At 37.0% G+C, this 26,012-nt stretch overlaps 2 protein-coding genes across 2 annotated transcripts; both read left to right on the top strand.

Annotated features, from left to right (window-relative positions):
- Positions 1-1,808: 1,808 nt before the first annotated feature.
- draxina (dorsal inhibitory axon guidance protein a) lies at positions 1,809-15,583 on the top strand. The gene is made up of 7 exons (XM_020940603.2): positions 1,809-1,887; positions 11,739-12,209; positions 12,551-12,759; positions 14,005-14,122; positions 14,676-14,762; positions 14,853-14,942; positions 15,448-15,583. The coding sequence occupies exons 2-7, from the start codon at positions 11,765-11,767 to the stop codon at positions 15,558-15,560; spliced, it is 1,062 nt and encodes a 353-aa protein (XP_020796262.2). The 5' UTR covers positions 1,809-1,887; positions 11,739-11,764; the 3' UTR covers positions 15,561-15,583.
- Positions 15,584-16,913: 1,330 nt separating this feature from the next.
- agtrap (angiotensin II receptor-associated protein) lies at positions 16,914-23,874 on the top strand. The gene is made up of 5 exons (XM_020940698.2): positions 16,914-17,043; positions 18,141-18,175; positions 18,382-18,490; positions 19,455-19,656; positions 22,953-23,874. Exons 1-5 carry the CDS (start codon positions 17,017-17,019, stop codon positions 23,072-23,074), a joined length of 495 nt encoding a protein of 164 aa, XP_020796357.1. The 5' UTR covers positions 16,914-17,016; the 3' UTR covers positions 23,075-23,874.
- Positions 23,875-26,012: the final 2,138 nt, after the last annotated feature.

Genomic DNA, 26,012 nt, shown 5'->3' with positions numbered 1-26,012 from the left:
GTAGTTACAGTAAACAGTGATTTCTAAAGAGGTTTCTCTCTGGACTTATAAACATGACACTTTGAGGCAAAATATTCATTGTGAGGTTTGAAGAATGCTGTGAATTGTCAATCAGTTGTCTGTTTTTTTTAGGTGTAATTTGCCAATGCCTAAACCTTTCTTTTAATTATTTATAGGTGCACTGTGTAACTTTTCTAGTGGATGGTCAGCCACCTGCTTGTCTCCATAACGATGTTACTGCAGGAATGTTCTACAATATATTATTAAACATATCTTTCTACATGCAGACAAACTGATGCCACCACCAGGTCAATTTACTTGTCAGATCTATGGGGAAGCATGTTTTTCAAGGTAATATTGAGCACTAAACCACATAGATTAATTGAATGCCAGAAAAATATATTTAATGCCACAATGTGGAACTTTGTAGGCAAAAAGCTGTTCTACATAGTGCACCTTTCCATGGTAAGATACTTTAGATTAGTGTTACATTACTTGTTATTCTTTTAACAGCCAACAGTATTAACATTTACAAAGAGTAGTATGAATGGACCAAGCTGTGAAGGCGCAAATGTGAAAATTGTATAACTGCCATACCACCTTTCCCCTAGAGATATGACCATTCAGTGAACCCATTTAACACATTCCCTATGGCTATATATAATTTTGCAGTAATATCAGGGTGACATAATGGCTATTGGACATTACTGATAAATGTATTTACTATGATTTGTACTGGACATGGTTATAACCCTACATTGCTTTTGTTATGTACAAAGCGAATGACTACATTGAGAAGTCTTATATCTCTATACAGCAGGCTCTCTCACCCGCTGCGTTTTCTACAACATTGTTAGTGACTTGTCAGCATTGTCCTTGTTTAAACCAAAGCTTTATAAAGCTTGCTCACCGCTTTCTTCTGCATTTTCCACAAAAACAAAGAGCTAAATAAATAAGTCTAAATGTCAAACAATTCCCAGATGTAATCAGTACACAATCATTGACTCGCTATTGCTCAATTTAAACAGCCGCAAGCCACATAAGCTCTTGCTGGAGCTCTGCAGTGCTCAGAATGAACAGCCCATGAAAAATGCAGTGTGCAGGTCTTTTGCTGCAGACTAGACTATTCACTGGACTTTCTCTATGAGACTGGAGGTGTGAGACAGGCAGTCACACAATGCAGACTACTACCATTCTATAACTCCCAAGTACTAGTAATGCCATAGTCTGTGTATAATACGTACCATTTTCACCTCTACTTGTAAAGCATCTTCTGCTAAATAATTGTGGATGCCTCTACCACATCTACCCTATTTCCAGAGTTTGCTTTTAATAAATTGCATCAGCTTTCTTTATTGATATTGAGTGGGTACATAGCATACCCGAAAGATTTTTGTTGTTTCTGCTGTATATTTTATTTAGAGAGGGTAGATCGTCAAAGTGGTGAGGGTGTGTTTATACCCTTGGTCCATACAGAGGCGAACTGTTTCACCTGTTCTGTCACTAACTCCCACACACATGCTTGTGTTTGTATTCGAAAATGTTGTCTTCTATATGCTTATTCTACTGTACATCCAGTCTAGACAGGTCTATTTTCTACACAGCTTATTGTCATTTTGGGCTCACAACTCCAGTCTGTAAAATAGCCTACAGCCTGTATTGGACTATTGAGGGACCTGGTCGAGGGCGCGCAAACGAGAGCGCGCTCAGCGGTGCCACTGCCTTTCCTCTCCTCTCCTCCTCCTTTTCTTCTTAAGACGCTGGAGACTGATGCTCCGAACACATCTTGTCCTGTTGAGTACGGAGCGAGCGAGTTTGATCAGTTCTCCCGCCACATGTCCGGAGTCTCATTTTAAAGGACACTTTACGCATCACAAAGTAACCCAGGTAAGATGCTTTAACTCATTTATTTCCTTGATATAGGCCAACCTGTCAACCAGTTAGTTCTTATGATGCAGAAAGGCACTTTTAAAGGCTATTTTACAATGAATTTCCCATCGCTTCCGTGCGTCACTCACCTTCAGAAACATCGCTCTAGTTAGGTTATTTTTTCTATTCCAAATACACGTACACGTTACTTAAAAATATTCCTAACTTTACTCTGGGTTTGATGAAATATACAAGACTCCATGGCTTACTCTCTCTGCAGCGCACCCTACTCCAGTGTGAGTGAATGTTTTCAAAGATAGACACTGTAGATTGGTCCTGGCACATGCAAAAACAGACTTAACTCGATAATCACTAACTTTTACGACGGCGTTGTTTCCTGGTGTTCAGATTCTAAAATACAGCTCTACGACGAAGGGGCTTCATTGAGCGGACAGTGGGGAGATTTAGAAATGAGTGCTGCGATTATCTCCTCCCTGACAGCTCATAGTTGCACATGAGCCCGGGTTATGTGCTGCCTGCGTTAATGGCCAATCATGCTCCTGAAGAAAATGACTTTAGGAGATGGTGAGAAGTGGATGAAAATGTAAAATGGGATTCACAGTGTGGCATCATCCAATTTTAAAAGTGCAAAAAACGAGATATATTTGGCTTTGATGAGATGGTGTTAATTAACCGAGACATGATCAGAGTGAAGGACCCCTGAGTGAGCGACCTCGAGCCAAAACGCAGCGCACACATTCATTTGGAACATAAAACGACAAGGTAATTTTAGGACACATTATGTCTTTTGATGTTCAATTTGTCTCAATAAATTCACTTTTATCGAGGGAGTGGACATTTTACAGTGACATTTTTAAGATTGTGTCAGTTACTTTAAACGTTTTTTAAAAATTATTATTATTGTAGTCTTTTATGGCTGATACATAATAAAGTCAGGAAACTTCTCAAGAAATAATTTTACATTTTAGAGATGCTGTTAGCTTTCTGTTGAGACTAAATGAAACAGTAAGTAGCATAATATACATCTAAATAGGTTACAAAACTCTATTCAGACTTTATATTTTGTCTCTACACTAGTGAAGATGGTTTTGTTAAACTACGACAAAAGCCTGGCTAAGTCAGGACACAGCTGTACTGCATTCATACCTGTGCTGGTTAGGTCATGCTGTAGTCTTGTCTTTGTCCTATAGTCCAGTTTTAGCCCTAGTTTAGTCACAGTTTAGTTTAAATTTAGTTGTTTCGATTCTTGTGCAAGTGTGAACATATCTTAAACCAGACCTAGAGATTAACCAAACCAGGATTAAACAGGACACAACTCCGTTTAAACTTGTCAGAACTCAACTATAAACAAACTCAAAACATATCTAAAAATGTACTTGTAGTATACAACAACTCACTGTTTTATTGTATATTCTTTGGAAAGGATAAACTATACTATTAAGTTCATTTTTGTCTGCTTATTTACATTTTTACTCTTCACTTGTCATTTTACATCTTAATCTCAGCCTCTTTTTGCCAATCCTTTTGTGTAACTCATTCTCTCTGGTCTCCACGGGACACCTCTCGCTCTGACACTGGTGCCGTTTATGTCTGACGGCTTTTTTTGAAACACGCGTCAATGTGGGTGTCTGGAGGAGATTCCCACCCGCTGCTACCGAATATTTTGTGTGTGCTTGCAAGACCTGGTTCACTCTAGCAGAAGATAAGGGCCTAGAGATTGTAACCATGCATCACATCTGTTGTACCTACGGACCAAATTACCAGCAGACCTCTGTGTGTCTTTATAATGGCCTATTTGCTGACAGATGGGCCTTCCCTTATGTTTCCACTTCGCCCTAAAAGCTGTAAATGTGTCATCTGTATTGTTTAGACACAAAGCACTGGTAGAAGGCTGAAGTTGAGGTCAGTGATCCTTAAAGAAATGTGCATTAGGATACTGATATTGATAGGTTTGTTAGTCTGTATAGTAATATAACTTTTGTTGTTCTATGAGAAGAATTAACCTCTGAAAGACCAATTATCTGCACTTTTTATACAGGCTATTAACTTAACTTAAAGTCAAACAAGCTTATACAACAGTGTATGTTGCAGAATGACTTGAAGTAGGCCTAGAGTTGAAAGAGGAGTCATGAGGCTCGAGTTCTAAGGCAGGCAAAGTTTAAGTACGGGACTAGGAGACATGGACCTTTTAAATCATTGTGATAGTGTTGTCTATCCAGTCTACTCCAGTCCAGTTTGGCTATGCTTCCATTGTACAAAGTGTTATACCTCTTATGACGTAGGCTATTATAACAAAGACTGATCTAGCCTTGCAAGGATGGCACAGCACAGAAATGCATTTTCTCCATCAGAATCTAGTTAGCAAGATTTAATATCAGCTTTAATTTAATGCTTTAAGTAAACTTTAAGATAATGTTAAAGATTTAGTATGTGTGGACTTTGGTATAATACAGTAGATAATTTGTTGTGGCAGCAAAAGAAAAGATAAAACTATATAGCTGCGTATTTTGTTAAGCAACCTGTCTTTATTTTTAAGGACTTTTGGCTTAACAGGGATAATCCCTCAATACAATTTGACAGAAACAGATATCTAAATTGAATCTATTGTTTCATTAAACTCAGTGGTAGCTTTGACATAAATTGGCAAATTGCACTTAGATCAGTGCAGTGTCAGATGTCCAGTTCAACAGATTGTACCTGCTTTAATTTAGTAAGGGCCTTCACAGTGTCCTCTGCGTGACATGACAGCCCCTCACTCTCCGCCTGTTCTTTTGGACCTTTGTTTACGGATTCCTTATGGACCTGCTGGTTGCTACGAGAGATGGAACCACGGGAGCAGATGGGGATCGGAGTCGCAGCAGGTGAAGCTTAAGGATGAAGACTAACAGTGGTTTAACTCAGAAGGCCAAATGCTCTGTTAGACTTGCTCAGTGAGTATGTAGTCTGTACTGGAGCGCTTTTACTAATAATGCACCCACCTCAGTACCCATGGGACATCTCATGACATTGTAATAAGGCCCTCCAAATGTCCCCTTCGGCAATTTGATGCAAAATTACCTATTACTTTACACGTACCTCCTTCACTCTCATCTTGCGGATGGTTTCTTGCTGAAAATTTAAGTGAAATGTTTTCCTTTTTAGGTCTTTTGTTTTTTGTGTTTTTTTTGTGTAGGGATTGCAACTTGCTCTCCACTATTTATTTGTTTATTGATTGGTGACAGATGATAATCTATTTAGCTTGAACCATAAATGTACTTGCCAAGAAAAGAAATTATAGCTTGTAACCATTAACTGAATTGGAACAGATAAAAAAAAAAAACAACTAAATATTAAATATTACTTCTATGTTTGCTCATTGTGTATTTGTGTACACTTGTATCTACTTCTGCCTCTCTTTGGTTATATGATGGCTGTATTTTCTATATTTTCTTGGACTTTTATACTTAATTACCTTTTATACTCAATTACAACCACTGCAAATCAACCATACATTGCCTTGATGGAATTTTTGCTTTCGCCGCAACAAGGGATTTGGACTGATTTGAAGAACTGCTCAAGGCTTCCAGTTTATTTGAAAGTATTTTTGTTGGTTCATAACTTCTCAATTTTACTCCATACTATTGTGAAGATTTCCCCTGACATCTCAGATAATTAAATTTTTCTTGGTTTTATCACATTTCTGTAACTCTTTCTAAATAGGAGTTTCTTTTTCTTCTTATCTGTCTTTAATAAATTTGTATTAACTTTAGTGAAAATAGTTGCATTTTGTTACATCATGCACAGTTAAATCCCCCTATCTAATAGCATTGCAGTTGTATTCAATGCTTAGTTGATGTTCCATTGGCCCCTGAAGCAGATGCTCTGCGGTTGTGGCCTATATTTAAGACAGATATGAAACTGCCTGGTAGGAGGCTGTTATTCGCCCTGGTTGTTTATCAAATACAGACCCACAATCCCACCCTGAGTGCTCCATTATAGTAGTTGTCGTGGTTTCCCTCAAAGGACCACCTGTTAGCCGCTCATGTGAGGAGTGGGCTCAGAAAGACGACCACTGCTGTGTTCAGACAGCCAGCCCGCCTCCCCTTTCACTCCACACTTCCATTCAGGTCCAGGAGCGCAGATTGGATTGGGATTGATGCATGGTGTCCCTATGGACCAGTTCCTTCTTTTATGTTGGAGAATTGAGTTTGTTGAGTCCGAGGACCAGCTTTTAACTGTTTTCACAGTCAGGTGGTTTGGGGATTCATTTTCATTTTAATATAGGCAATTGAACAGATGTTGTTGTTGATAATATTGTATGTATAGAAGTTTACTTTATTGTTATGTTATGTTATAAGTTTTAGTTCATTAAGCTGTGCCATATGCAGTGGGCTCAGACTTACAGTCCACCTAATGTCAGCCAAGCAACTGTTTGTTGTTTTGCCTTCTTACATAATATTTGGAAGCTCCATAGGATCTGCATCTTATCTGGATACAGCAACAAAAGTAATATTATGTAACTGTACACATGGGTCAGCAAATACAATTTTTCTTGTTTGACTCAGTATTCACTAATTGTTTATGCAGACTCTAGCCAATTTAATGTTTCAATAGCCCAGTAGTGAGGCTAAAATCCTGGTCAGTGACCTCTGTGCAATACGTTAGACGCCTTGTTGAGATTAAGTCCGGCGGCTGCTGCTTTGAGCCTGTGTGTTTGCAAACTGCACAGCTGCCCTGAGTCCCAAAAGGCCGGGCGACATGCTCTGACTTTAAATCCCACTAGAGCTCAGCCTGTTCTTACCCTGCACTTGTCCAATAATTTAAAAAAACATCACACACTTTTATTGCCTTAAACGACCCTATAGACCAGAGCAGCGACCTAGGGTGTGTGTTTTTAACTATAAGCACAGGTTTTATCAATACTCCACTTTAAAATATACATTCACATGAGCAGGCATACACAATGGTGCAGGGCATCAGCAGCAGCTCAATACTTCTCTATTGATTTTCTGTTTGGCCAGCACAGTCATTTGTCTTTTAACACAAAAGAGAAGGCCATCATAGTGCCGTAATGGTGTTGTACCTGGGACAGCATAATGCCAAAATACATTCACAAAGCTAAGGCTTATCATCATAATTGTTTGAAAAATTCCATACATTAAGGACGTGGTGCTACTTATGATATGCATACATATTATATATGTACGCAGAAGTAGCTGGTTTATAACAAAGCAAGAAGGACAGTTTTATTATATTTGTGTATCTGTACCCGCATGTTTCAAGTCCACTTTTAATGATTCTTAATTTAAAAATGCACTTAAATTGAGAGCTGTATAGCATACTAACATAAAGTTGTTTTTCTAGACAGCAATGGCTCCGAAATGGCAATAACTTTACAGTTACTGGGTTCTACAATGTGTCAATAGGCCCAGATGAAGGATTTGCTCCTTCATATGGCATCTCACAGAAATGACAGAACGTGAATGAAGAGTTGTGTCTAAAAAACTGCACGGGCGCTTTTCTTTGTCTGAGCTTAAAAGCACCAGGTCCAGATAAATGGCCCACTCCAGAGGCTGAGAGGACTGTCTGTGCAGGTGAGAGATGGAGATGGAGGACTGCAAGTGGGGCAAATATACTTCTGTAGGAGCTTTCAGATTGCAGCGGCAGCAAGTGAAGTCCATAGAAGAGGACTGTTCAGTACAAACTGCTCATAAAGTTATAAACATTGGTTAGCATTCACTGTTTTAGTCTGTCATGTGATATATATATATTAGGGGTGTCAAATTATCGCGTTAATTGCGATTAATTAATTACAGTCATATTTAGCGTGTTATGTTTTTTAATCGTGTTAATCTCATTTTTAATCTCTAACTTTACTGTCTCTGTATGCGAGTTGCTTTATTATAAAACCTGTTTTTATGTTGTTGTCCCAACAACACACACACACAAAAAACACATTTATATATTTTTTTTATTTTAATTCCACTCATTGCCGGAAACCCACAAAAAACGCGCACAGTAAGAGCGATGTAAACGTCATGTTAACGTTGGCGGCGTCAGTCGCACAATGGACGAGGTTGAAGAGCCAGTAGAACAGAGTCAGCAGTGCACAGGTAAAAACACATTTGTGTCTTGGAAATTATTCTCCCGACTTGAAATATAAAAGAAAATAACAAATATAAAATCACCTACAACTTAAATGTCACTGGTGAAAACAACCTGCATAGGCTCATGATGTCTGCACTACTGTCCTATAGTGACCTGCCACATGAGGGGACACGCACACAAACACAAACAAACACACACCTTCATCATCGTCATTAACCTCAGAACGCGCGGACCACGTTTCCTTCCGTAATTACTGCGCGGACACCGACGTGCTCCCGTGCGCCGCGTACGTTTTCTCGCGTACGATGCGTAAACCGCGCTTCATCCTGTGCGCCTCTAAACCAGAACTAACACCAAGACTAAAACCGGGACTAACCCAGTCCAGGATTAAACCAGGACTAAACCAGAACTAAAACTATGTCTAAAACAGGACTAAACCAGAACTAACACCAGGACTAAAACCAGGACTAAACCAGGTCTAAACCAGGACTAAACCAGAACTAAACCAGAACTAACACCAGGACTAACACCAGGACTAAAACCAGGACTAAACCAGGTCTAAACCAGGACTAAACCAGGACTAAACCAGAACTAAAACCAGAACTAACAACAGGACTAAAACCAGGACTAAACCAGGTCTAAACCAAGACTAAACCAGAACTAAACCAGAACTAACACCAGGACTAAAACCAGGACTAACCCATTCCAGGACTAAACTAGGACTAAAGTAGAACTAAAGCAGGTCTAAACCAGGACTAAAACCAGTGATCTCATATATAAAGCATTTCTCTATCAATAATATTTTTAATATGGTTAAGGAAAGACTGGACTTTTTATTGTCTTTAAGTAGACAAAAGTTATTATTATGTTCAGATTTCCTCGTCTTTGCTACTTTACAGCAAACAGTTTCTTATTCATGGAGACTTGGGCTCAACAGACAATTTTGAGAGATTTGTTAAACAATAAATTACTTTATAAAGTCACTTTTTTTGTTCTATATGAGTCTTTTGATCTGCCATAATAATGTAATAATGAATTTAAATGAAAATACCTCAAATTGAAGGCTTTTCTCAGCAATTTTTAGGTGAGATTAAAATGAGATTAATTAGATTAATTATTACAGATCATAATTAATTAATCTCTCAATTTTTTTAATCGCATGACAGCACTAATATATATATATATATATATATATATATATATATATATATATATATATATATATATATATATATATATATACTACGTTGTGTCTGAAAACACACCATTCTGCACTTTATCATTATGCCATTGAAAGATAGCCTGATTCATCAGCCGGTTTCACTTCGTGGAAACCATCTGACTTTGCAGCATTAGGATTTGTTCACTTCATGGTAGGCAGGTACTTTTTTATTTAACCAATCACTGCTATTTGGTCATGATGTATGTAATGCGCCAAATCCCACAGGTAGAAGGGCAATAACGTCTGATAAAATTCACCAAACATTGTCTTTGTTCCAGCTTTAAATCCTCGATCTTGGGAATTGTTGCCAACACAGAATGTCTGGCTTTGTCTACATCATCTCAATCGCTTTGTTTACTGTTGTGCTGTACCACAAAAGAGACCCAGACAGGCGCTTGTGTTTGATGTCATGGCTTCACAGCTCTTCACTGATTGGCCAGTGCACGGTCTACAACTTCCAGGGTTCTTGCAAACCGTCTAATGTATTATGATTCCTGACCTAGTCGCTGGAGAGAAATGAAATTGTGTGGAGGCACTAGGTGGCACTAGCCTGCCTAATTGAAAGGAGCATATCATTACTTCTCACTAAACATTTTAGCCTAAAGCAACATTGTTGGTACTAGGGCTGGGCGATATGGATCAAAAAATATATCTCGATATATTTTGCTATATCTCGATATACGATATACATCTCGATATACGTTCAAGAAAAAATAATCCTCTAAAACTGAAAACTCCAAAAACAAATCTGCCAAATTCCACAAGGTCCTTTTTTTTTTTTATTGAAGTGTAAGAGGTCGGCAGTTCATATAGGAACATTTAAGATTACAAAAAACCTAATTACATAAATAATAATTTAACTGTAAAATAAAATAAATAATACATATTTCCTTATTTTCATTCATAAATAAAACAACTCAAGACAAGCTCATCTTTGCATTAACTCTGTTATCCAAACCATAACCAAAACCATGAGCTCCTTCAGCAGAAGAAACTTAGGATGTTTATTATTTCAATAGATCCATGTTCCAGCAGTAAGGAGCTCTGAGGTTTAATCCCACAATCCACTGCAGATCAAACCCAACGTTTCCAAACACTATTGTACAAGTGACACTGCAGCAGATTATTCATTAAAATCTTCTGCATAAATAAACTTTACATCACTAAACTTTATAATATATAAAGCACAACGACTCTAGAGCCACATCAGCCATTTTGACATTATAATGTGTTTAATGCAGTTTTGCACACGTGTGTTTACGTTTTACAGAAACGAAACTTAAGCGCATGGCTCATTTGCATAAACAGTGCACTTCTCATGCAGCTCAGCTCATTTAGCTTCTTTCGGGCTAAAGGACGTGACTCGGTGGAATATGAGGATGTGCTGCTGATGGTTTTGTCTGTAAATGGTTGAAAAGGTTCATGGTGCTTGAAGCTTTTCACTGGCACCAACTTTCGGCGTTCAGGGCGATAGTGAGGAGTGAAGGAGAAACGAGCGAACAAAATCAGGGAGGCGGAGGCGACGAGAGAAGATAAACAAGTGAAGCGACGAAATCAGAATTTAATATAAGCATTATATTGATATATACGATATGTCAGAATTCATATCGAGTTTATAAACTATCTCGATATATTTAAAATATCGATATATCACCCACCCCTAGTTGGTACACATTATCATTATTACAGTTTAAGGTTATTAGTGGTTTTCAGGTTCTAGAATGAGATGAGGTCCTCCCAGATGGGCGACAAGAGTTGGTTTTCCCTTCTGATTACAGTGTACCTTCTCATAAAATATCAGAAAGACAAATTCGCAAATGTTGAACCTCATAATTTCTGTTGGTAACTATACCTCAGTACTCACTGTATCATAAAAAAAAAAACAAAAAAAAAAAAAACAATATTTATTTTAGCTGCCCCATCTGCATTAAATATTGGCTTACAGAATGCTGAGTGATGTTACCTGAAACCCAGTGACAGGATCTTGTTAGTAGAGGCTGCTGTAGAAGAGGTTTGCTATTTTGACCAGTGCTCCCCTCAGCTCATACTAAACTTTTGCCCTGTGGCAGAATACTTTTATCTTTTTGCCCTCATATGTTATGTACATGTATATGTATGTGTTTAGAGGTGATGTGAGAAGTGATCAGGGGGCAAGTGGCTAATGTCTATAACAGACTCTGGCCTGTCATCATCATTATTCAATTATATTGTCTTCTTCTCAAGAGTGAAACATTTTTGTGTTGTTTATGTCAGATAAATTCTACTTTTCTCTTTCCATACTTAATGCACATACACATTCTTAAGGCCATACAAAGAGACTGGGTGATATAGCACTAACATTTATTTGTTAATAACAAGCTGTTGCACATACTTTTAATATGTTTCAGTGTCTACTGGCAAAACACTTCAAATGGCCCTTCATCTAACTGTTCTCTGTGAAAGAGAAAAAGACATACATTTTCCAGCTTCATTTCTATCTACTTTTTACAAAACGTGAAATAACTAAACACTAAAAAATACTACTAATTTGTTTTCTCAGCCCGTAGGAGACATTGTTCCCATACCATGACTGTCCTTTGGACTGTCCTTCTGGTCGTCCTGATGACCTTTCTGGACCTGTCCCATGGTGCAGACACAGACATCGGGATGCCTCGTGGCAAAAGGAGGCAGAGCTCAGCAGGAGGGGGCAATACCCTTCAGCACCCCCTACAGGCTCTACAGGGATATAGCAGCAATCACAGGAGGCAGGAGCGTCAGGGGGCCCGGGGTACTAAAGCTGGTATACCGTCCCACCGGTCTCTGCATCCACTTGGACAGCCTGAGGACGAGGGACTGGGGCTGGAGGGCATGAGTCCAGTCCGTGTGGAGATGGGACCAGCGAGGGACAGAGACAGAGGTCGTACGAGTCACAACAACCTGCTCGGGACCAAGAAGGGCAAAGGTCACGGGAATGGACAAGCACACCACATGGAGCACAGGAGACAAGGTCAAAAGTCGAAACATAGTAAAGGTGCGTTTGCTATTTAGAACTTCTATCTGCAGGACAGCTTTGTACAAATTTTAATTTGAACATGATATTGTCTGTGGCAACAAATAGTGTCACATCTCAATTTTTTTACAGTTGCAGAATTTAAATGATTTTCTGCATTATGCTATTTTGGAATATCTCAGTCCATACATTATTTGAAACATAAAATTGAATGTGTTCAGTAAATGCATATTGGAATATACCATATTATCAGTATTGAAATATTACCGTTGAAATTGTTAACATCTGATAACAATTCCTAATCTGGACTAACGTCTGTTCTTGTGGCATGTGATCATCATCATTCATATATCAATTTATAGATTATTTTGCTCCAGCTCTGGACCTCAGTGCGCCCCTGAAGGACAGGGATGTGTTTGAGGATACCCCCTCCTCAGGCCTGACCCTCCCTAGTGACCCCCCCTCCCCCAGTGGCACCAGTGGCTTCGTCTTTGGCTCAGGCTCTTCTGCGGTTACCACGGTTACAAACGAGCATCCTCCAACGTTGCCCCCAGCCTCCACCAAACCGCAGGTAACCTCATCCCAACAAAGTACTCATTACAGGCTACGTCTGTTATGTCCCAGTGTGACTCCAGTGTGGGGGAAGCTTAGAGAAAATAGGTCTACATTTTGGCTGTTCACTTTGCCATAAAACTCATAGCCCTCAAATGACACCCTGTATTGAGACCATGAGAGAACTGGCAATGAAAAATATGATTTATCTGATAAAGAATAGTGGCTTTCAGAGTATGTTATATGAAGAGCAATAAAACTGGGCTATTGACATAAAACATGCACTAGGTTGAGCTGTAGATTTAATTTTAAAACAGTGGTATGAGCATGTATTCACAGCACCATGAGTATGTCACACTATAGACAGAAATACAGAAATGTACCAACCCTGCTACTTATTATCATATATAACCATGCCTTAGTAATTTCATTTAACTATATATTCTACATATGAAATCATATTGCTAGTTTAATCAATAAGAAACCTTGGTAAGAATTTGTACTAAATATAAAGTTTGCAAAGTAATATTATAAACTTGTAAACTGTGGAGGCGGACTGAGTACTTGGTATTCAGTTTAGTAGGAGGCCTTGGTGTGCAGTCCAATAATATTGGACACCAGTGGAAAAATTATAGCTCCTTTTTTCAAGCACAATGGTTTCTTAATTAATGTTCGATCTTCTGTGGGTGGTTTAATGAGCGACCAAACACCAGGTAGCCCTGCATTAATCCACTGTAATTGATATTTCCATATTGGCCCATTACACTGGTGAGGAAAGCACTTATTGATCTGTTTTCAAGAAAGGGCTTTTCTGATAAATGCCTCTAGGATGTTGTATATTTTATCTAAAAAATAGGATTAGTACCTATCCTCTGAAAGACAGCAGTCTTTGTATCGTCTGTAGCACTATTTGAATATGTCTTTGTTTGATTGTGTGATTGATAGTGGTTGGAGAGGCAGCTGACAGCCACTTTTTCTATCAGTGTGCTTTATTGCCCCCATGACATCTTTTCAAATAAATTAAACATTACTGCTCAAACCCCACATCTGAACTGGATCTTGGCTTATTTTTTATCATCTCTTTGTGATAATTTCAGATTTGTGCTTATTATATCTTATTTTATATTCCAATCACAGCCACATCATACAAGTACAGGAGACAAACAGTCACACAACATCAAAAGCTGTTTGACATAATGATTATATATCTGCATAATTACATGCGTAAGATGTACATGTCTCATATGCATTATGTTTCCCTCAGAGAACAGGAAAAGGCAAGACCCAGGGAGACGTAATGCCAACTCTGGATATGGCTCTTTTTGACTGGACAGACTATGAAGACATGAAGCCAGATACGTGGCCCTCTTCAAATAAAAAAGGTTTTGTTTATTATCATACATGTTATGATGTTTTATACTAATAATATATATATAAAATAATATATATATATATATATATATATATATATATATATATATATATATATATAATATATATATATATATATATATATATATATATATATATATATATATATACATACATATATATATATATATATATATATATAATATACATACATATACATATATATATATATATATATATATATATATATACATATATATATATATATATATATATACACATATATATATACATACATACATACATATATATATATATATATATATATATATATACATATACATACATACATACATATATATATATATATATATATATATATATATATATATATATACATATATATATATATATATATATATATATATATATATATATATATATATATATATATATATATATATATATATATACATACATATATATATTAAGCATTTTTGTTGTTGTAATTTGCTGCAAATTTTATAGAAAAATGCAAGATTAATTTTCGTTTTTGTTCTACAGAGAAAAGGCGAACTAAAAATCTCAGTAATGGAAACGTTACTTCAGATTTGGTTGAGCCATGTGACCATCACTTGGACTGTCTTCCAGGTCAGTGTTTGGGGTACTGTAGAAAAGCCTTTTTGAATACCTATAGCTGCCTGCCTACACCAAATGTGTTTTGTGCCTGTTTTAATGAAGGTTCTTGTTGTGACCTGCGGCAACACGAGTGTAAAGCACACAACCGAGGCCTCAACAACAAATGCTACGATGACTGCATGTGCGAGGAAGGTCAGCAACTGAAAACTTTATTTCATTGTTACTAATAAAAAATGTTATCTGTGAAATATGCATTATGATAAAACACTGTATTTTAAAGATTTGTATATATATTTAGACCACTTGAATTAACCTGTTGTGAACTAGTCCAAAGTTGATTTCTTATAATAAGAATGAGTTATCCTTTATTCTACTAGAACACCCAAGTGAAAAAGCAAGGTATTGTGGAATTGACTGGTGAAATGAAACATATTGCATATACACTAATACAGTTTTAAAGGTGCTGGAGATGTTATTGCTTTTACCTAGAATTTTTAGTGGTATGGCATGGAAACATGCAGAGGACACCACCAGGCCAAGTTACATCCTTCAGCTTTAAACTAAATAAAGAGACTGCTTTATGATTGAATTAGGTTAATAAATATACATTTTAGGGTTGCCGTTTTATTTGCATCATTAATATTCATAGCTTTTTCGAGTGAAACCATAAAAGATATATGTTACCTCTTTCATTCAGGTCTGCGCTGCTATGCCAAGTTCCACCGGAAGAGACGTGTGACAAGGCGAAGGGGGCGCTGTGTAGTCCCAGAAACAGTCAACAGTGACCAGGGAGGCTTCATCACCATCTGAGCAATAAAAACACAGAAGAAGACATCATATAAAAGACAAGCAGGACATGACATCACCCAAACTACTACTGTCCCAGGGTTTGAAGCATTCTCAAGTCACACTGTCCCATTTTGTTTTGATTTACTTGAATGCACAACACTTTCACTTTTCATTTAGGTATAAGCTGTTACTGTAAAAAAAAAAAAAAAAAAAAAAAAACTAAACTAAAAAACATCTGACACATTTTACAATGTGTGCCTCATCTGCTGATTTTGATTTGTTCATGGTTTGGACTACTGTACTGTACATATACCCATTGATCCCTAACTACTTTTTTATTGAGACAAAGTACTCGTAAATGTACTAAATGTTAGACGCTTGTTTGACTCTCCATTTTAAACCATGTGTACACTCTATTTATTATTTTTTATGTTGGTCTGTAAAAGCTGTATTTCTACATTTTTTGTTTTAATTATTAAAGAATTATTTGAATTTTACATTTTGTTTTTACATTTACATTTTAGACAGTTACAGTTACAGACCGACTGTACTGTATTTTTCAGGGACAGTGAGAGACGTGACAAGTAGACCTATCTCATCGTGTTATTGAGAGGTGAAAACGTGTGGGAATATTTAGCTATCACTTCTAATTTATGCATAATATTAGCATAGAAATCCAATCTTGGCACAGAGGCAAGTCGACTTGGACAAAACTGTCAGGATTCACTCTCACATCTTTCATCAGCTCGATTCAGGCAATGGAGGCTTCTTAGTTGCTATGGGAATCTAAATCATGTGACCCTGAATAGGACTTTAATAGAAGGGCTAACAATGAAAAGGAAATATGATTTAAATTGATGGACTTTACACACAAATATTTCTGGTGAGATTTTATACAGAAATAAATGATAGCAGATCTGTCCGATAAAACCTAAGACATTCCTAACATTCCACTGAGTTTTCTTTGATTTAATAAAATCAGCATGACACAAAATACAAATATATAATGCGATTTTAAATGGAAAATTAAGAACAAATTGCTCAATCTTTACACAGAATGATGATTTGGTGACAAACAATAAGGGCACCTAAACTATCACATACCAAACATATAAAGGCAGCTGGTTAACAACGTAACAAGATTAAACAAGTGGGTCTACCAATGTACTTATTGATAAATGTGTTGTAGCCCAAAATCACTACTAGAAGCTTAAACCCTTCTTTACTCTTGGTCATGCATAGGCCAGGGACGACAGGCAGGAATAGTGGGAGGGGCCGGAGAGACAGTCACATGTGCCAGGGTCAGGCTGCTGTCACATGGCTTGTGTTTGCAGCCTGACCAGGGGAGGAAGGAGGAGTTTAGACTTCAAGGAGTATTGTGAAAGAAAAAAGTTGCCTAATTTCTTCATGTAGACCGGCAAAGTTTACAGCAGTGATCGGATCAAGGTAGTTTTTTTTTTTTACATTACGTCTTGGCATGGAAATCCCAGCTATTAATCTAAAGGTAAGTGTGATTTACGGGTGCTACTTGCACAGTAGGCTGGACCGCTATACACCACAGGATCAAACAGTAGCATTATGAACTTAACTATTTATTTGATCTGTTTGTAGGCAGTGTAATTATGACTGCTGTGAAGTTAAACGAACGTGACCCTTATGGAGTAGCTTACACACTGTAGCCTTTGCTTTGTTTTGTTTTGCTTTGTTTTTTAGCTACAAACTTGCTAAACTGGTTTTAAACAAAGGTTTTTCTTAGCTCTATACAGTAGATTTCTTCAACTACACTCTTGATATGTTTCATATACAAAGGCTAATAGGCTAGCATAGTGATGGTGGTTACTAGACAGACCAACTTTTTAAGAAGAACCTTTGGGTTATTTGGCCATTACACTGCAAGCAGATGTTTAAAAAGGTGAACTACGTAACTTTACTGGTGGTGGGTCTGCACGCTAATTGTCTCCATGGTGATGTTCTTGCTTTGCCTGCAATGTTCCACAGTATAGCCTTAAATTCACCCATCTCCATGGAGACAAGCAGATGACTCCAAGTTCGAATGCACACATTTTTAACAACTCATAATTGAATAAATACACAACAAATAAGTGTAATGCATTTGGAGACCATTCCAGGCAAAGCAGTAACTATAATTATGGTAACGCCAGGGTGTGTGGCGGACCCTCAACCAGGAAAATCACATAGTGCACCTTTTAAAATAGTTTTAAAACAGTAGGCGATAATAGTATTAGATTTGACTGTAATTGCTATTAAGTAAAGTCTAACATATTTGAACACTTTTCAGAGTTTTGTTTTGTAATCACTAAAACTTGAAATTTTAAACTTACATTTGTCATTTAGAAATTCAACCATTATTGCGTCAACAACAGAGTCTACATCATGGGCCTAATTTGTGTTGCAAGTAAAATGACAAATAGGCCATTGCAATCATAAATGTACTGTCATGCAACTTGAGCTTTCTACTAAGCCAAACTTTTTCATAGTATATGTAGAGACATTTGCTCTACCTGAATTCAAAATAGATAATATAACATATCATTTTAAATACATTTCATTATGCTTTTCCTTTTGTCTTTTGTTTTGAAGGCAATAGTACTAGTTCACTGGCTGCTTACAGTATGGTGAGTACTCACAGATTTTTCCTCACAAACTTGAGGAATTTCTCTCCTCTGACTGTTACCACTGGATTTGTGTGAACACTGAGTAAACGTTAAATGATGACCATAATCTGACCTACTATCATAAATAACTTCTGCAAATAAAATATATACTAGTATTGTTTGAACAAATTGCATAACTTGACATAATATGACTATGTTTGCTATAGGGGTAGTATGGCGTGGCTTCCCCATTCATATGCATGGGGAAACTTCACTGTCTTGGCTATCGGGGTGTGGGCCATTGCACACAGGGACTCTATTGATGCAGTGCTTATGGTGAGTTTTTACCTTGATGCTTGGGAGACTGCAAATCATGTGACAGATGTGTTAACCCATTTGTGTGTGAAATCTAGGACAAACCGTGAACATTTAACAAAGACATATTGCTAAAGGAACTCTAGTCAGTAAATAGGAAGTTACACTAAACTTGGATATTTCATCACAGCTTAACCTGGCTATTCATGGCCTTCAGTTTCTTGTTTACTGGTTCTATTTTGAGGGCAGTCAGTCAGTCTCTTCACCAAGAAAATATTTGATGGCTCTTTGTGGCCTACTATGTTAACTTACCTTCATAGTGCATTTTCACTTTCAGACTACATAATACTTTGAAGGGCACCTTGTCCCCTCTATAATGAATGTAATGTAATTCAGCATAAAGAGAAGGGCATTGTTTTGTGTGACAGGCATAAAGAGCAAGAAAAAGCAATTGATACGCATGATGGTTTTCTGTATAGTCGTCCAGGGTCTATAAAACTGTTCCCAATGTCATATGACCAGTGACATTGGTCGTATGACAATCACTACTGACCTCCATAAGACTAGTTGTAGTTATGAAAGAAGTTTATTTTCACAGTATTATAGACTAGAGACTTATACATCAAGCTAATGACAGTACCTTTTAGTGTATTGGCTATCAAAATTAAACCTCCAGCGGCGGTGGATATTTTGCTTGGGCCAACCAACTACCTAAGAATGTGCATTAAAGGGGTGTAGATAAGTCTGTAGTAAATTCAAATTAAATAATTTAGTAAAAAATATTGGCAGAGCTTTTCACCTTCTCTGGATTCTAAAACAATTGCTATCGCCCATGATTGGCATTATACACAGTATTAAAAAGAGTACTTATTATTTGTGTTAATTTCTGTCTGTTAAAATCTACTACTACAACTACTACCACTACTACTGCTACTATAACTTCTTCTAAGTTCTAATCATTATCTCCTTTGTTATCTTCCCACAGTTTTTAATAGGGACTGCTGTGACAATATTGACAGACATTGTCCATATTGGAATTTATTACCCCTCACATGATCTGGTGATCCCAGATGTGGTTCGTTTCAGTGCAGGGATGGCTATCCTCAACCTGCTGCTCAAGCCTGCATCATGTTTTTTTGTCTATCAGATGTATAAAGAGAGAGGAGGGGACTACAATGTCAACTTTGGTAAGTATATGTCATGCGTCCTCTAGCAAAAGTTAATACATTTTGCCTGCCTACAGTACCTAAAATGTGACCCTTAATTGATAAATTCATCAATGAAATTTGAAAATTAGATGAGCATGATGCCATTCTATTTTAAGGAGAAATGTGATCTGTATAATCGCAAGATTTTCTGCCACGCACCCTGACACACTTTTAAATGAATATATTGCAAATCCAGAAGTACTGAAAAATGTCTCTCAAGTAAGATAATACAGTAATAAAATGTGTAAATGGATTGAACACTGGTGCTTAAAATTTTTTATTTTTTCAACTTCTGCTGTTCTACTTTCACAATGACCATAAATGTACTATTACAACTCACTTCTGCTTGTACTACAACAAGGAAATTTGTATTACTAGAAGAGTGATTATCTCCAGAGCTACAGTTAGAGCAGAATAAAACTTGTTATTAGAAATGCACTTTAATATACTTAATAAAGAATTCTTTCAAATGTCTTATTGCAAATATTGCTAGCTTATTAGCAGAAAAGTCCCGTCTAGTACAAAACAACATTAATACAGACTGTTAGCTCCAAACCACTTGCAGATGATTCCTTAGTCAAACTAATTTGTTACAGTCACAAGACTTTGAAAGGCAGTGCTGCTGTTTGGGCAGTTGAGTTTATATGGTCAGTTATGTGGCTTACCCCAAACAAAGCTTTAACCAAAAGAAAACACACTATTTATCAAAAGGTCTTAACTTAATGTTCCTTCGTACACAGTTTTTTAAGTATCTTCTTTGTTGCATTAAGAAGCCACTCATGAAGATAAGAGCTGCTCCACTGAATTGTGATGTCGACTTTATGCCTAAATGCACTCCACAACTTTGAATTGGTCTTGCATATTTCTTCCCTCTGATTATGATGGCTATTCTTGGATGCACAAAAATAGACACTTGGCCAAGTATATACAAATTCTGCAAACTGTAAAATAGCAACACAACCTCAAGACTGCAGTTGTTAAAATACGTCCCCGATTTGTCTCTTGGAGGATAATTGAATATTGATGAAGTCGTACCCTCAGTAGGTATATCACAGCACATGACTGACTGTGTGGTGGCTGATGTAGGTAGAAAGCAGCCGAGGAGAGAATTTTAATTGCTGTTTGATTGTAGCACAGTCATGATCAAGGGATCCCGCTGCTCGATGCTCTTTAAAACAAAACTAGTTGGAAATTCAAGTATTTATGAGCTTTTCACAACCTGCAAATACTGTAAGACTACTTTTTATCATGCCATTTGTTAAAGACTGGTAAAAAATTTTTAAATAATGTTTCAAATGAACAAATTCTGTTACAGGGTTAGGGCTTTGCTTGTACATTAAAACAAAAGAAACTGTATCACTTGGGTCCCCATATTGGCACAATCATCAGTTCTGCATGAACACGCTTGGAAGAAATCAAATAATTTATTCAAATTCAAAATATTATCCCATGTCTAAACAAAACCAAATGTTCCCTGTGGTATTTCTGGTGTCCATGTCATTCTTGGCATAATTTTATCGAGATCAGTCATTTGGTAAGAAACAATTACTTTGTTGTGAATAAGATACTGGATACTGGAAATACTCACCTGGATCACAGAAAGTATGTGAAAAACAGGTGCTCATCGAGGTGCTTTGTGGGCAAATGTTTACTAGACAAAATTTTTTATTAGATACTTTGTTTGACATACATTTTTACATCCAAGTAGCTTTAGTTGCCTGCCAAATCATGCCTTTTCGCTTGTACTTGTTTTTCTAACTCACACTGTCATTTTTGTCTCATGTTATTCATGTCTTCTGTTTTTTCCTTCTTGCTGACTGACCTTTGACCTTTCAGACTTTGAGACTTCAATGGACAGCCGGTGCACTACGGACAGTGCTGACAGTGCTTTTATTGGCCGTCGCTATTGATTTTGCCTGGCTTTTTCTCCCTCTCCTCTTTTTCGTACCATTCCCATCCTCCGTACAATCATCTTCCTCCATCACCCAGGCTTCTAATTGGCCGCTGGACATAAAAGACCACTTCTTTGTATTCTGTTTTACACATGTTTATCTATTTTGTCTGTCATTTTTCATTATGACCTTTTCTACCTGCCATGTTCTGTGTCATTGTACTTTTATGTCTACCTTTGTGCTTTGTTGATGTGTATGTTAATATGTTTGCATGCATGTTTTATTCATATTTCATACTCTCCTGATGCCCAATTTGTGTTGTGCATTCTGTTTTATTTTAAGCAGCACTGTGTGATGGTGCACTTTATCAGCCTAATTAAAGTCAGCACACTGTTGACTCTTAATAGTGAATGCATCTCAGAACTTATCCAAGCATTATGGTAGTTTCTAGATCAAATTCTTTCTATTTCAGGGATGTGCAAAGGTTATAGGGTTAAAGATAGATTTTATATTATACTGTAAACAGTATATATATATATATATATATATATATATATGTATATGGGTTATATATTCTGAGGTACTTATGAGAAACACTGACAATCTGTATTGAAATTGATCTTCATTCTTGATGTAAAAACTACATACAACTACACCAAATTAAATTAAATTGTTTTAATCTGACTGTAAATTTTTTCTTTAGTTAGTGCTGACAGTAAGTGATATTCCAATGCCCTAAAAGTGCACAAATGCACCCAACTTATTCAATAATAAAGTGATAAATAAATCCGTTATTTGTGTTGAACATTCTTGGGGGTTGCTATTGTCTTAATAATACAAATAATAATTATACATTTTATTTATTAGGCGCCTTTCTGGACACTCAAGGTCGTCTTCATTTGATCCAAATGATCCTCTTTCCTAATTTTATGTATATTATGTCTATGTAGAAATTGGAAAACACTTTTTGGCTTCTCTGTCAGACTTCATACCTTGGAAGTATTGACTTGAGTGATTGTAATAAGCCAGGCATGTCGGTCACAGTATGGGTCATGTTGAGGTAAGAGTGAGTAAAGCCTTTGAACTTTTGAAAATGTATCATCTGTATTCGAACCAAGCTGGAGCCAAGGCTGTTCCTGGTAGAGAGACTCCTAATTTATGTCAGAAAATGACTTGCTCTGAAATCTTTATGAACCATATTTACCTCTATATTCCAGTAAGGAAGTCTTAAAATACTGGCATCAAATAGCAGCCATGCATTATATTAGTTCAGTGATGCTTTGGAGTTCCTGGTTTCTTGACAATGTGTATGTTTTTGTTCTCTTTATTTTGGAGAAGTCAATATAATGATGCCAACACAGACTTTTAACTTGTGCTTTGCAGGTTTTCCCACAGTATCAAGAAACCGAGATGCTTACCAATCCATAGACCAGCAGGACCAACAGTCTGCAAGCCCAGCCAATCCCTTCAACCAGGCCCAAGAGAAACCCACCCGAGCATACTAAAAATGCATTTACAGTAGCACATATCGTATCAATCTTTTTGATATGTTTCAATTTTACTACCTGGTAAATTCTGTTACTTGAAGATGATGGTACTGAAAAGTTTGGGGATACACTGGTCAAGAATGCTGTTACGATTAGTTACACTTTCAGATTGTTGTGCTAAAATTGTTCACATTTGTATTTGCCTAAGTTGCTTGAATTCAAGCACTAATTTCGACGAGTTCCTGCTTCACTATAGTACATACTGCTCCGATTTCTCCATTTATTTTTTATGCAGCATTAGTAAGGCGTGTACTTATAGAAGACATTCCTTTTAGAATTGTGAAAACAGGCTATACTCCTATGCCTTAAGTGCCATATTTCAGGCAACACACATAAACACATAAAAAATATTAAAAACTAAACGAAGTAGAGACTGTTCATTCTAAAACACAGATTGTTCCAATATGCTTATCAGTACTGTGCGTACATTTTAGTATTACAGTTTATTTTTCCTTTCCTTTTCTTTCTTTTTTTTTTTCCAAAGGTAGGCTCCTCTTTTGCTTTGACACATATTTTGCTCTTGTAATTTCACCTTGGTCATATATACATTTGATTTCATATTGCCAGCTACTGGTTAAGTTAAAATTACTGTTGCATTGTATATTTTATTGTATGTTCTGTCCTTGGTTGAATCATTCTTGCTGGAGCATATATGTGTGAGGGCTGTTGATGTGCATGTGCAGTGCAAGGTCCTTACAGGAGAATATGTTGGCTTAGGTTGTTCTGAATGGATGAATGAATAAATATGCCAGAGGCCATTTTGCACACTTCCTAATTTATTCTATATATCATACTGCATTTAAGACTAATCTCTTATGATAATTTGGTTGAGATTTCCCAAAAAGCTAAGGTGATGATGCTGGAATATTTAATAGTTTTATTAATTAGGCCTGTGGATTCATATTGTACCTTTTATTTACATCTATAATTGTCAATTAAACAGGCTACATGACAGCATCCCAATACCTTTTCACTACGGTAACAATCACTACCCCCCTCTGCCTGAAGAAGTGCTCAGGAGCATCAGCTGTCTACCGTCATCCCAAAGGTGAAGCATGACTTAATTATAAGGACCATTAAGCCGCTTTACAGCGCCTTCAGTTTTACTCAGTCAATCAATAGGTATGCCAAATTGCACCCAAAAAAGTGCCATATATTGGTCTCCTTCACTTTGCACAAATCAAGCTCCAGTGCGTAAACGCGCCAATGATTCATTCACACGCTGAGCTCCAGAGCGCACAGACCCAGAAGGCGTAGGAACAGAGCGCGGTGACCGGGGTGAAGGTGGGGGCACGGGCTTGTGGGACAGCTCCGTATGGCCGACCCAGCGCCAATAAGTTGTTGATTAATATGTAGCCGCTGGGTTTGCCCTCTCCACTACCTCCTCCGCGCGCACCTTTCTGACACAACCGCGCGTACCTGATTCCTCTGAGCCAAGGACACGCTCGCGCCTCGTCGCCATTGTTGGTGCATGCAATAAAAGGGAACTCAATTTGTCAAAGGCGTTATTGCATTAGTGACAATCTCCGGGGACGTTTTGAATCAATGGTTTCGTGGCTCCGTGGCTACCGCAGACTTTCAACGCAATTATAAACGTCTTAGTTACTGAATTGAGAAGTGGCCGTCTTTTTGCAAATCTCATTACCAAACATATTTTAAAAAGATGTTGAGAAAATAATTTAATATAACTGCTGTGTTTGTGCCAATAATACAATTTTAGGCTTACTACACTACCCCAAGGGACACATTTAGACAGCTATTTTTCTGCAGTTTTTCTATCATTTTGACAATTTATGAGCCTTCTTAATCAATACCAAATTAAATCTGCTCACAGCAAAGTAATGACTTGAATAATGTTTTTCTCTATCCAAATATCTGGACTGTAATAACCCTATTAACAAAAGAACAGACTGAACCATTAAAACGTTTTGCCTTTTGGAAGAAAATCAACCAGAGCTTTGTGATTAAGAAAGGAGCCTCAGAAAATAGTCTATCATGTTGCAATTATTAGTCAACATTTTATTACATTAAAAGATTTGGAGCCATACCTTTGATAGGGACCAAAATGCACCCAAGATTTTAGATAGACTGATGTTATGTTTTATAAATTATAAGGGGAAATAATGAGCCATCTCCTAACGCAATGTCCTTGAAGTAAAAAAAGGCAGTGGTCTACTTTTGGATCTTTGGGAAGACAATGGGAATCAAAACATAATCTTCAGTGTTAGGGGTGATGGAGTCGCCCTGGGTCTGACTTTGGGGTTAATTATACAGCCCCGTGCTAGTCAGTGATGGAAAGTATTGACACTTTGACCTACATGTCTGATTAAAATGGATGCATGAGAAAAGAAACATAGCTACATCCTGTGGGGAACTAGGAGTGGAGCAAGACCTCCAACCAAGGTATTTTTAATCACGGTATGTGTTACATTTAAAGCATGAAACCAAGTTTAAAAAAAATATTTAAAAAAAAACTTACATTGTCATAATTAAGAAAGTATTACACTTTTTTAAATAGATGAAGAGATGGCATCTTTATGTCTGCAGCAGGAGTCTCCAGGGGGCGACCTTTGACCTTTTCACACTGTGGCCTCAGACATATGTCACAGATGATAACAGCATCAGAATTGATCCAGTTATCCTTCACTCCAAAGCAAATCCAGGTACCAGTCAATGGGGTGTTTCTGAAGAAAAAAAAAAAAAAGTCTACCAGCAGTTTGCAAAGAACCAAAACACAGCATTTATATTGCCATGACTCTTTAAAGGTCCTGGATTACACAAAAATTACTCTTGTGATCTTGTAGCCATGTTAGAACATTGTTATCTTATCAAACATAGCTACACTTGTGTCTTGTTTAATTCACACATTTGAGTAATCCAGTTTTTTAAATCATTC

This window comes from Boleophthalmus pectinirostris, unplaced genomic scaffold (genome assembly GCF_026225935.1).
Source record: "Boleophthalmus pectinirostris isolate CB_2022bp ecotype Guang Dong unplaced genomic scaffold, ASM2622593v1 HiC_scaffold_3, whole genome shotgun sequence".
In the NCBI taxonomy this organism is placed as follows: Eukaryota; Metazoa; Chordata; class Actinopteri; order Gobiiformes; family Gobiidae; genus Boleophthalmus; species Boleophthalmus pectinirostris.
Note: the sequence above shows the minus strand (reverse complement) of the source record. Positions and strands in the feature narration are given on the sequence as shown.